This window comes from Bidens hawaiensis, unplaced genomic scaffold (genome assembly GCF_021521415.1).
Source record: "Bidens hawaiensis isolate Kalapana, Puna unplaced genomic scaffold, B.hawaiensis_p1.1 tig00019689_1, whole genome shotgun sequence".
NCBI lineage: Eukaryota > Viridiplantae > Streptophyta > Magnoliopsida > Asterales > Asteraceae > Bidens > Bidens hawaiensis.
In genome coordinates, this window is record NW_027492991.1 from 102,874 (window position 1) to 115,330 (window position 12,457).

The 12,457-nt window shown below is 35.8% G+C and overlaps 2 protein-coding genes across 2 annotated transcripts; both read right to left on the reverse strand.

The window, feature by feature from the left end:
* Nucleotides 1-8,261: 8,261 nt before the first annotated feature.
* Nucleotides 8,262-10,011, reverse strand: LOC143559014 (E3 ubiquitin-protein ligase MBR2-like). The gene is made up of 5 exons (XM_077047726.1): nucleotides 9,936-10,011; nucleotides 9,518-9,717; nucleotides 9,336-9,434; nucleotides 8,642-8,779; nucleotides 8,262-8,568 (listed from the first exon to the last, which is right to left on the reverse strand). The coding sequence occupies exons 1-5, from the start codon at nucleotides 10,009-10,011 to the stop codon at nucleotides 8,431-8,433; spliced, it is 651 nt and encodes a 216-aa protein (XP_076903841.1). The 3' UTR covers nucleotides 8,262-8,430.
* Nucleotides 10,012-10,111: 100 nt separating this feature from the next.
* Nucleotides 10,112-11,968, reverse strand: LOC143559001 (uncharacterized). The gene is made up of 3 exons (XM_077047717.1): nucleotides 11,822-11,968; nucleotides 10,642-10,767; nucleotides 10,112-10,533 (listed from the first exon to the last, which is right to left on the reverse strand). Exons 2-3 carry the CDS (start codon nucleotides 10,733-10,735, stop codon nucleotides 10,112-10,114), a joined length of 516 nt encoding a protein of 171 aa, XP_076903832.1. The 5' UTR covers nucleotides 10,736-10,767; nucleotides 11,822-11,968.
* Between the last annotated feature and the right edge of the window lie 489 nt (nucleotides 11,969-12,457).

Below are 12,457 nucleotides of genomic sequence, written 5' to 3' on the forward strand. Positions count from 1 at the left end.
GTCGCCTCGCGCGTAGGCTTTATTATTCTATAGCTCGTAAGTCGCCTCGCGCGCAGGCTTTATTATTCTATAGCTCGTAAGTCGCCTCGCGCGCAGGCTTTATTATTCTATAGCTCGTAAGTCGCCTCGCGCGCAAGCTTCATTATTTTTACAGCTCGTAAGTCGCCTCGCGCGCAAGCTTTATTATTCTATAGCTCGTAAGTCGCCTCGTGCGCAAGCTTCATTATTTTTTCAGCTCGTAAGTCGCCTCGTGCGCAAGCTTTATTATTCTCATAGCTCATAAGTCGCCTCGCGCGCGAGCTTTATTATTCTCATAGCTCGTAAGTCGCCTCGCGCGCAGGCTTTTATTATTCGGCGTGCTATATCTTATTCATGATAGTGCACCATCATTATCATAAGGACCACAACACGTCATCATCATGAGGAAAACCTCCCAAAACTCAAAGACAATAAAGATAGGGCCGAAGAAAAGGGAAAGAACCGCCTCATGTCCTAACACACCTCATAAAGTCCAGCGCTCCACCTAAACGCTTGCGCGCCTAGGAGCAACACTGGACTTGGGGGGCTTGTAGGGGTATGGTACTAAACCCGGTTTTACGACCCTAAATTTATTATGTTTGGCTTATTTTATTATATGGACTAATACAATGTTATTGGGCTGAGGGGGTTTTGTGGAGGTAACCCTAACTGGGCTAGGCCCATTAGGGTACCATGATGGTGGCCATGAGGCTCTCTATATAAGGAGGTCTCCACCTCCTTATTATGGGGTCATGCTCAATAAGAGCCACCACCCTATTTTTGTGTCTGTAAACAAGAGATCCTCAGGATTTCTCAGCAGTCACCTCCACACCCCCGAAAAGCCATTGCAGGTCTCAAGCAATCGAAGAAGAAGATCAAGTCGTGGTTCGTTCATCTCAAAAATCCGTGGAAACATCGTCATGGATCAGGTCAGATTCATTTCATGCTTCGACAAAAATTATAAGATGAGTTGGAGCAATATTTTATACAACGACGAAAAGAACAAGGCATAATGCAAGGGCTGGATCACCAGCTTCGAACAATAAAATTTAAATAAATAGCACTTTTAACTCGTTTCATATGAAGTTTTAAGAAGTCTAATTTCAAGAATTTTAAGAAACCAAAATACAAATAAATTAGAAAGAAATAACAAAGCAAGAAACAATGTGACTAGGACACGTGTAAAACACGCTTCCTTTAAAAAACGAATTTCGGGTCACCCATGTGAACCCATCTATTTCCCAGGGTACAATAGCCTAAGCAGATCGTACTGCCGGGATTAGCGTAGCACCTGAACTATACCTAATACAAGAGTGCGTAAAATCGAAAAGTCAGTAAATACTTTTGATTGTGTATGAGATTGCAAGAACAATTTTTCTCTCTACCAAAAAATGATCCAAGACTTATGGTAGTATATATGCATGAGCCATGTCCTAACCAAAAGCCTTGAGTTAACACACCATTAACTATAAGAGTTAAGTTGAATTTGAATGCAACACTTACGAAACTTAAATAATTCAGTAAACTCTTACAACTTATCGATTTCTCATTCAAATATAATTACATTTGGTAATAATAATTATTTTACAATAATTATAATAAAATTTCCAACAGTTTACTACGTACGTACGTGGACCCGACTCAAGTTTTAGTTAAATGCGTAAACATGTGCCGACAAATCATTTTCTTTGAGAAACTTGACCCATAAACATAGGATCATTTTGTCTGAGCAAATTGTTGCCCGGGGTTCACGTTTTTCAGGGCCGGCCCGGAGGGTGTGCGAGCCGCACCCTCGGCCGGGGCACTTAATTTTCAGGGGCCAAAATTTTTTTATGTATATATATATATATCGGTAAATGATCCTAAATCAAACGACGCTGTAAATTGATCGATTTGGCCTCTAATTTTGGTTGTAGAAAACTAGCCGGAAAATTCATTTGCGCCGGAATATTAAAGACATGCCGGAGACAACGAGGCACACGTGAAGTTAAAATTGGTTGCAAATCAAGTTAGGAGAATGACAAAATTGGTCCCTGATTTATTTTGATTTTAATATATTGTTATTGCTAATCTAGATATACAATAATTTTATTTTATTATTTTTTTACATGCAGTAAATATTCCAATCTCGACATATACAATAACTATTTTACTAACCCTTGTACTTGATTTCTAAATAAACAATAGAATATATTTGTAACCAGTATTTACATATGAATCCACGTTAAAATGGATAATGTATGAAACCAATTGACGCGTAATTATTATGTCTTTATAAATTAAGAGATGTTGTCGATTCATATATAGTTTTTTCACTAACACTGCTAGTTTGAAAGAATTAAAACGTGATAAAGAGTCATACTCCACCATTTGAGATGGCGAAATACCTAGCTGTCATCATTAACGTATCCGTACACCTAGTATCCATAAATTGTTTCATAAACCTACAAATCCAAAAAAGAAATTGAGGTAGGATGACTTCAAAATCAAGTTTTAAGGAATGATAAAAATAGTTTATGCTCTTTATTTCATTATTATTAAATTTATTATTTACATACTCATCACTTTTAGTTTTGTTTCAATTATATTTCACCCTTAATCTAATAACTTCTATTTCAACAACATACCATTTTTGTATTAATAACTTGTATATGTATTAAATTTTAGGGTTTCGAAAATTGTGACATTAAATTACTACTATATTTCTACTATGTTTATTGTTATAACATTAACCGTCCTTTATAAAAAAAATTAGCTTACGTATTTCGTTATTCGTTAAAGCCTATGGGCCTTTTTATTTTAGTTCGGCCGAGGTATATAAATTCTCGGAGACGGCCCTGACGTTTTTCTACACAAGTTTCATGAAAAGAGGAAATAGAAAAATGAGTCACGATGCAATCACAAATTCACAATACAATCAACTCAATGGCACACGTGAACATCTATTTGTTGTTTGAGGAAGTAGTGTTTTCATGTTGGGTAAAGCTGTTTTAAAAGTTGTTTCGTTTCACTCAAAGTGACCAAACCCGAAAAACGTGTCTTGATGATCAACACATGTTTATAACATTTGTGTTTGAAACTTGTGGTATCTTGTGTCAGAGGCTGTGGAGCTACTTAGTCGAGTCCAACGGCTCTAAGAATATCTATCTGTGTAATTTTTAAAAGACTTGATTTCACAATCAAGAAAGTGTTGGCGATTTAGCTTATTAACCATTCGTCTTCTATTTTAATGGAAAAAATAAATATTTTATTCGGTGTAATTTTTAAACGTTTATAACTCTAGATAAAATCAAACATGAAACAAAATATTTTTGTTTGGACTATTGTTTACTTTACACGGATGAGTCATGAGGCTTAAGTTTACTTTTAAGGCCAATGGCCCATTTTAGGCCCCGTTTGGGTTTGTTCTTGTTTTGTGTAGATGAAAGAATGGAAAGCTATGGGTAAGGTTGTTCACGAGCCGAGCCGAACTGAGCAAGCCGAACCGAGCGAAAGCTTGCTCGTTGCTTGGCTCGTTTACAAACAATTAGAACCGAACGGATGAAATTCGAACCGAGAGAAAACCGAAACGAGCCAAATCGAATCCGGCATTTTTCGATCGAACATCGAGCGATTTCAAACATTATTTATTTCCTTTCCACTTTAAAATTTTCAATAAGAAACAAATTTGAAGGTTGTAAATAATATATTTTATAAATAAATCAGTAGTTATTAGACAAACGCGTAATATATTGTAAATTTTTATTATAAATAAGTTTGAAGTGAGATATAATGATCATGTAAACAAACTTCTAGTACTCTAAAAGCTTGAAGCAAACAAACAGAACTATAAAATTGACGGAATATGAAAATTTTAAAGGGGTAAAATTAAAATAATTGTAAGCCTGTATTTATGTGTCTTGTCTATACATTTATATATTTGTTCATATATAATTATATATTAAAATACATTAAAAATATTCGAGCCGAACCGAATCGATCAGACCTTTGCTCGTTGCTTGGCTCATTTACAAACCGAACCGAGCAGAGCGGCTTGTTTTCAATCGAGCGAAAAAATGAACGTGCATTTTCCGAGCGAGCGGCGAACGAGTTCGAGCGATGAACGGTTTGAACGACCCTAACTATGAGAGATAAAAACACAGAAAATGGAGTTATATAAATGGTATGATGTAGCATAAGGAGTGAAAACATGTTCAGGTTGATGAGGCCATTTCTTGTACACGCATGGGTGTGTTAGGCCGCTGACCGTCACACATCAAGTTAAAATGTTTTTCACAAGCAATAGATTCATTTGCTACATATAGAAAAGCAATATTACAACACTAACATATGCACATATTTGAAACTAAAGGTCTTTTACCTAGCGACTAACGCTAGTATGCTACTCACGTGTTAGATAAGGCTTTACTTTTTTAAATGGTGAGATTTGAACCTTCGGCACCTCGACTCATTTGCAACCCTACAAACCTGAAACATTGAACCGAATTAATTCATGTTAATAATGTAAAGTGTCGTCACTACATGAGCTAAACAAGATTTAGACTTTGCGGCCAACCAATGAGACTCCATTCCATGGAATTGATATGCCAAGTTGGATCACACCTAATATTTCATTAGTGGAAAATACGCTTGATAATGATTTGAATGGGAATTAAATGGTACTTGTTGCATTTGTTTAAAGTATCATGTCAATCAAGTGGCGTGTTTGGTTTGCGTAATTCAATATAATTTAGTTGAACTGAAATTTTCTTTAATGTACTTGGCTTCTTAATTTGTTGGAATTAAAATCTTAACTTAAATCTTAATTTGTATACTCAGCAAATAAATTGGATTTGGAAGTAAAATCCTGCATATGAAGAAATTTAACAATCCTATCAAAATATGAAGAAATTCAACCAAAATAAATGGAATCTCTGACCACATGGTCGACGCATTTCCCACCATGCTTGCACCACAGCCAATCCATGGAGTGGCGAGAGGTGTTAGTCATGGTCGGGTGATGTGCGAAAATGTGTCTATGAAAACTACGACTCACAACTAAGATTTAAATTAAAACGGAATATCGTATGCAGTAAAGACTAAGGAAATCCGAGTATCGAACACAAAGACACGTGAGGTGGCTCAGATTACTAACCCTACTCCAGTCCTGCCTAAATAATATATTTGTTTAACTTATAAATCTAAACTAACTTAACTAACGATGAAACTTAACGAAACTAACTGGAAACTTAAAAAGGATTTAACGATAATAAGAAAACGAATTACCTAGGTAAGATGACTTAACGAGTATAGGATGGCTCAGGTGCTAAAGATGAACTAAGATAGATGTAATCAAGGCAACTGGGTCCCTACGGTCAGTTTTACCAGAAAACCCTAACAACGTCTATTTAGCTTTTAATTTACAGTTGTTTATTTACGTACGCTAATGATTTATTACTTGGTTCGTATCAAAATCACAATCCTCACTAAGGCTCGAGCTAATTACAAACCTAGGAAGAGAGGGGTAATTCAATAATAAAGATAAAATAACTCAACTTACAAACTAACCTAGGCAATAGCTAGAAAACCGCACGTGGTCTCGCAACGGGTAACTAAGGTGCTGTTTGTTTTTGAGACAAAAATTGTCTGCAATCTGATTTCATCTGATTTAATGTCTGCAACTGAAGATGTGGTCTGAAGGTCTGCAATCTGAAAATATAATACTGTTTGTTTTATAAACTGGATATCGTCTGCATAAGCTGAAAAGTAGTTACCTATCATATATATTACAACAGATAAAAGTCATTTAACATTTGTAGACTTCTAAAATAATTGGTAGTGGTGTACGAACTATGGAAGTGGGTGGTGGTAGACAATTGTGGTAGGCGGTGAACGGTGGGTGGTGGTGATGGACGGTTGTGGTGGTGGGTGGTGGACCGTGATGGTGGCCGACAATGGATGGTGGTGGGTGGTGGATGGTTGTGGCGGGTGGTGGTGGCGGGTAGTAGTGGATGGTGGTGGCGGGTAGTGGTGGTGACGGACGGTGGGTGGTGGTGGTGGTGGTGATGGTGATGGTGGTGGTAGTGGACGGTGGTTGTGGCCAACGGGGTGGTGGTGGTGATGGACGGTGGTGGTGGTCGGTGGTTAACGGTGGCGGTAGTGAGTGGTTGACGGTGGTGGTGGTGGGTGGTCGTGGTAGCGGACGGTGGTGGTGGCGGACGGTGGGTGGTGGCGGACGGTGGGTGGGTGGTGGTGGTGTTGGACATTATGTGTTGGTACTTGGTATGATGTGAAGAAGTGTGAAGATGTTAAAAAAAACTTATTTTTTAAGACAATAAAAGCAATTTTCGTATCTTTTTTTTTAAAACAAACAGTTTTCAAGAGCTTATGTCTGCGCGCCCGCAGACATAGGCTCCTTGCAGACCTTATAAGCAAAAACAAACACAACCTAAATCAACTAAAGCAGAGAGATAAGCTAACCCCTAAGGTTTTGGTCCAACTCAAAGAGGATGATCCTACTGACCTAAATGATGCAAGAAACATAAACCCTAATGGCACGCGTCTACCACAATCAATCGACACACTCAGTATTAACCGAACTAGCAATTAACGACTACACGAAATAAATTCATGCAATAATCAACTACTCGGGGCTCATGCAACCTAAAATACATCTAATGACAGCAAGGTTAATGGAATAATATCACAAATTATGAACTTTACAATAACTAAACAATCAAACACAATATTAGCACCCGAAAACTGATAAATAAACCGTTAAACATCAAACCTAGGCGATTCAAACAAGTTTAGCCAATCATAATCAATGAACAGTAGAAAATATATATAAAAGTGATGAACATGTTCATATAAATCCGATTACAAAATGTTTGAATGATTAAAAACCAAAAACGAACTTAAAATCGTAAAAATAGTCAAAACCGACAACCGAAGGATAAAAGATAGAACCATAAGCTTGTCCTCCTTGGTTTCTCCTCTAGAACAGGTGTGGTGGCTGGAAAGATGAATAAAAATCGTTCATAGGGTATAAACCCTTTATATATATATATATATATATATATATATATATATATATATATATATATATATGTTTAAACACCTCATTCCTAACATAAGATAAGGTAAAACAAGCCTACAAGGCCCACTAGAAAACAAAATAGTCGTTTTTATGATCTCTAGCTGTTCTTAGGCACCTGGGCTCCACATAGCGCGAAGATGGACCCCCACCTAGGTCGCGTGGCGTAGTCAAGGCCATTTCGTCCGTTTCTTCGTTTTCCAGCTCGTTTATCTTCGTACGCGCATACCGGCTTAATTAGATTCCCGTTTGAGCTTATTTCTTCTTCATTTAGGCTCGTTTTTCACTCTCTTCAACCATGGAATCTACAATAATTACAAACATGTAATTTCATGCAAGAATAATAAATAATCGTTAACGGTTTACGCACAAAACAACACAAAAACAGGATAAAACGCTATGTCTTTTGCAACACATCATCCGGTCAACAGAGGTGGCAACAACGACCATTGGGTGAGCAGTCGAGGCGGCGATCAATAGATGGTAGCCGGAATGATAAATTCTAGCTCACTTGTGAGTGTTGTATAAACCAAATTCATTACAAATTCAAAATTCTAATACTTTAAACTTCTAAATCCTTTTATCATTTTAAAGGTGGTGGTGTCTGGTGCTGATGCTGATAGTGGCTGCTGCCATGGAGTGACTAGTGGTGGTGGCTACCATGGTGTTGGTGATGGTGTAATATGCCACGTAAGCCCGATTTTGTCATATATTTTCCATACAAACACACTTTTTGACATGTATGCATAACATGTTATCATCACATTAACAAGGTCAGGCTTTTGTTAGTCGCAGTTCGTCGGAAACAAATATGTTAAAAGATGAGACCATTAGCAGCTAACTCGTTAGTTGAGACTTTTATTTATCAATAGTTAAAATTATTCAAATCCAAGTTTCCAAAAATAAATAAATAATAATGATAATAATAATCATTGGGTCTAGAACTAGATTAGCATAAAAGTGCGTGGCCTCATAACCTAAAGTTCCTTTTGTCTCTAATAAATTATAAATCTCATCTCAATTACATAAGATGATCTACTTCTACCAATTTTCACTTTTTTATCTAATGTTTATGTTTTTACCAAGTATAACCAGATAAATTAACTTCAAATGTCACCATAGTTTTTAACATATATCGCATCATGCATAACAATCAATAAACCTTCTGATTTCAATCTAACTTTCACAAACATTTAACATAAACAAATATGTACACACATCCCTAATAAGTTAGCATCATGATTGTCATGATGCACAATGTTCATAAAATGTATTCAAATCCCCCAAATTTTACACATATATTTACAAATTACAAACACATTATGAGGTCTTACATATTATTTCTGTTTCATGGGTTCTGCTTTGCAAACGGGACACAAGTTCTTCATCGAAAACCATTTTCTAATGCACCCGACATGAAAATCGTGCCTGCACACTCTTAGCACACCTACGTCATCCATATTTGCATACTCTTCCTGCAAATAAAACCACGTCGCATCTAAATTAGTCATAATATTCAAATAATATTTTTATTTAACGTAATCTCACCAGGCAGATGACACAGGTTCCTTCATCTTGTATTTGGTCTGAAGAACAATAAATTGATTCTTGTATACATTTTGAGATAAGATGATCTGGCAGGCCAGTGCCAACACTTCCAATTCTTTCCCCAAGTGCAAGTAGTTCCTATCAATTCCAATAATTAAACAATAAATAATTATGATTATAATTATATAATATAATAGTAAGAATAATAAAATGATGTAAGGCCGGCCTGTAAACGAACTGAACAGACACAACGGGTACATGTTCGTTCATGACTTCATGTAACTTTAACCGAATACGAACACGGATAATTAATTGAACAAACTTTTTTGTTCATGTTCGTCTGTTAAAAAAGGAACATGTTCGTGTTCGTTCATGTTCGAACATTAAAAATCTAAACAAACGGTTGACGAACGTAAACGAACACAAACAAACATATTATATTAATATATTTTAATTTTTCTATTAATTTTTAAATTCCCTATTAATATTTAAATGAGCATAAACAAACTAGTAAATAAACGAACATATGTGAACTTAAATAAACGAACGAAACATGTGTTCATGCTCGTTATTTTAATTAAAAAACAAAACTTTTGTTCATTTTGTTCGTTTATTTAATAAACGAACTTCCAGCTGAGCATTTCATGCCATCAAACGTTCGATTTGTTTACAGCCCTATAAACGTCTCGCAAACCTCGTAACTCATGTCATCTATGTCAAGTCTCATGTCTTGATGCTGATCAAGTGAATTTCTAGATCCATGGGAAGTTGACCGATCCACAATCATAAGACCCTGCATATTCAAGATAAAAGTCAACATGGTCAAAGTCACAGATACAGCAACTGCCATGTCATTATTTTGACCAGTTTACATACCTGACGCGGTGGTCGATCATGAATATTCACCCTGGATAAAGATCGGTATCTCCTGTCACTTGTGTGCCACGAAGGCCGAGGCGGGTGGGAAGGATGGTTATTGGTGGCTAACTGCAACCCGCCATCCGTCAAGTTGGTTGAAGACGCCCTGAAAGTTGAAACAGGCCTTTGACTTTGACTATATCCACTATATCCACGCCCTGAAAGTTGAAACAGGCCTTTGACTTTGACTATATCCAAGTCGGGAAATTTCTATGGGCGAGATTGTTATTTTGTTGCCCGGTTACTATCGAAGAGCTAGGATTACTGCTTCCTTGGAGAAACGGATTTAGTTCATAACTAAAATAACTGTTATCTGCAAATTGAATAGTAACTTTTCGTTTATATTATTTTAAGAAACTTAATAATATATTAATACATGCATGAATAACCTTACCATGAGAAGCAGAAGACATATGATTTGGATTCAAATTGATCGAGGGTGAAACATCCATGGTTTGACTATTTGAATAAAAGTCAACTGGCACATTATTAGCCAAATGATTTCTTGCAGTGTTGGTTTCCAAGTCAAACGTAGACCGGCTTCTCACACTCCTATATGAGATCTCCCTGCCAATCGAGAGGCCAATAGAGTGGTGTATGATAATCCCGAGGAGCGTTAAGAAAATTTATGGGTTGACTTTCTTGCCAGGTTGCATTGACCATTGCAACATCGGAAGAACTCTGACCATCTGGAACACCGGGGCTTTTACGTTTATGTTGAACTCCTGCATTACCGACCCTAATGTCAACCAAATCTTCTTCATTAAACGGATTTCCACTGTAATTAGATGAAGATGCTTGGTTTCTATAATCTTCAGGAGCTATGTAAGCAGATGCTGTATGCATAGAAATATTTGATGGACCCGCAACATCTTGCTGATAATTTGGGAGTTGTAGAGTGTGAGGTAATAAAGAATATCTGGTTGGTGTGTGATTATAGTGCGTGTATTGTGCGCCATCAACCGACATATTATCTGTTGGATGTTTATAAGAAAAAGGTTAGTTTTTTTAGCATTATCGATATGAAGTAAACATAAATGCATAACCAAAATTCATAATTAGTAATCAATTTTAAAATTTACCTGTATGCGGGTAAGGATTTCCTGCAAAGTTCCAGCTTTGATCATTCTCAGTTTCTAACATGTAGGACGGACCGAAATAGTGTGGATGCCCCATTTTGATCACAATGCTTGATTCTCAATTATTGTCTACAAGTTTATCAAAGTGTAAGATGCTAGGAATAATGATAATGAACATTTTGAAACAGTCGATGCGTAAGAAAGACAGAAAGAAATCACTGAGCATATAGCATCTAGAACTAGTTACAAGTTAGCTACTTACATTGTTAGTTAGTCTAGTATAAATAGGCGATATGTGCGCTATACGTGTATTCATTACAATTTGTAAATTAAAATCACAAATGTCTCACTTTCTCTAGACTAGTTCAGAGATTTCTGTTTATACAAAGTTTACACATCATAATATGCTAAAAGAAGCATAGCGAAAGAGGTGTAAGTACAAATAATAAAAAAATTTGGAAGAAATCGAAAACCAACTAAACGCGTGGATCGAAAAAATTATCGGTGAGATCAAGTCGATGGCTCATCTTTGGATAAAAAACCGATCTAAGATTTGGACCTAGATTGGGACAAGTGGAGAAAGTTTTATTTGTAATTCTACTTTTTGTTGTTTTCGTGATCTGCTCGCTAGCTTCTTGTCAGCAGGTTGGTTGGCCGTTTTGGTGTTCGTTCGAAAAAAAAAAATACTAAAAGCGTGTGGAATGATAACACCAGAATTTGATGCAAAACTTCTACCAAGTAGAAGGTAAGTGATTGAACAGGATTAACATACTAACACCATTATTATTATTATGATCAACATATTATAATTAAAACTGTGTTGACATCACAAGTAAAGTAAAACACAGCTTAATTAGCAATATCTGAGCAAAATTAATCAAATTCTTCAATTTCTACTTTCTGTGTATTTAAGTCTCTAACTGATGTGTTGTTTCAATTTGTCAATAATAATATTAATAATCTACACATGATTATCATCATCATGATCATCTTTTACCGAACTCTTAATTCCGTAAAGTATCCGTTACTCGTTGATTTAATAATCGCTAACATCACTTTCAACAAACACGATCAATATAACAGATTAATCAAAAAGCACTCAATAGTTTATTAAAATTTCAGCAGCAAAAGCAGTGATCGATCGATCGATCAGAAAATTGAAAGTGAAAATGAAAGATTAAACCTGTAATTTGACGGTGGGTGAATTGTGATTATTGAATGAATGTAGAATCAATTTGTACGTGAGAGAGAGAGAGAGAGAAGATGGAGAGTCAGGATTCGGTGAATGGGCCAGTTAAGAAAAGAAGAAAGCAGGCTTTAAAGAAACAAAGAAAGTGTATGTAATTGTTTTGGCTTGTGGATTCACACCTTAACATGGATGGATGGATGATATATCTATACTATATATAATACATTAAATAAGGGCAAATTAATACACCCATTTTTAAGTAATTTACAACACTTAAAGCATGAGGTATATATGTTTGTAAGGGTAAACATGTCTTTTAAACACAAGCTATTAAACTTACAAGTTTGGTCCCTTATGTTTAACCATATTATGTTTTTAATTTAACTTGTAAACTAACTTCTCACCCATGATTTATAAACGACTATAACATTTTCATACGTTAATATTTTTATAAACAAATTGCACCATAAAAATGAGCATTTTATTCTCTTTAATTTGGATATAATATTGTTGTATTTTTTTTCATTTTAAATAAATTAATATGTCACGTAGGGGTGTTCAGTGTCGGTTTTGATGGTTTTTAAGTTAAACTTTTGAGTCCAACCGTTAATACTGATTTTTTGTCGTCCA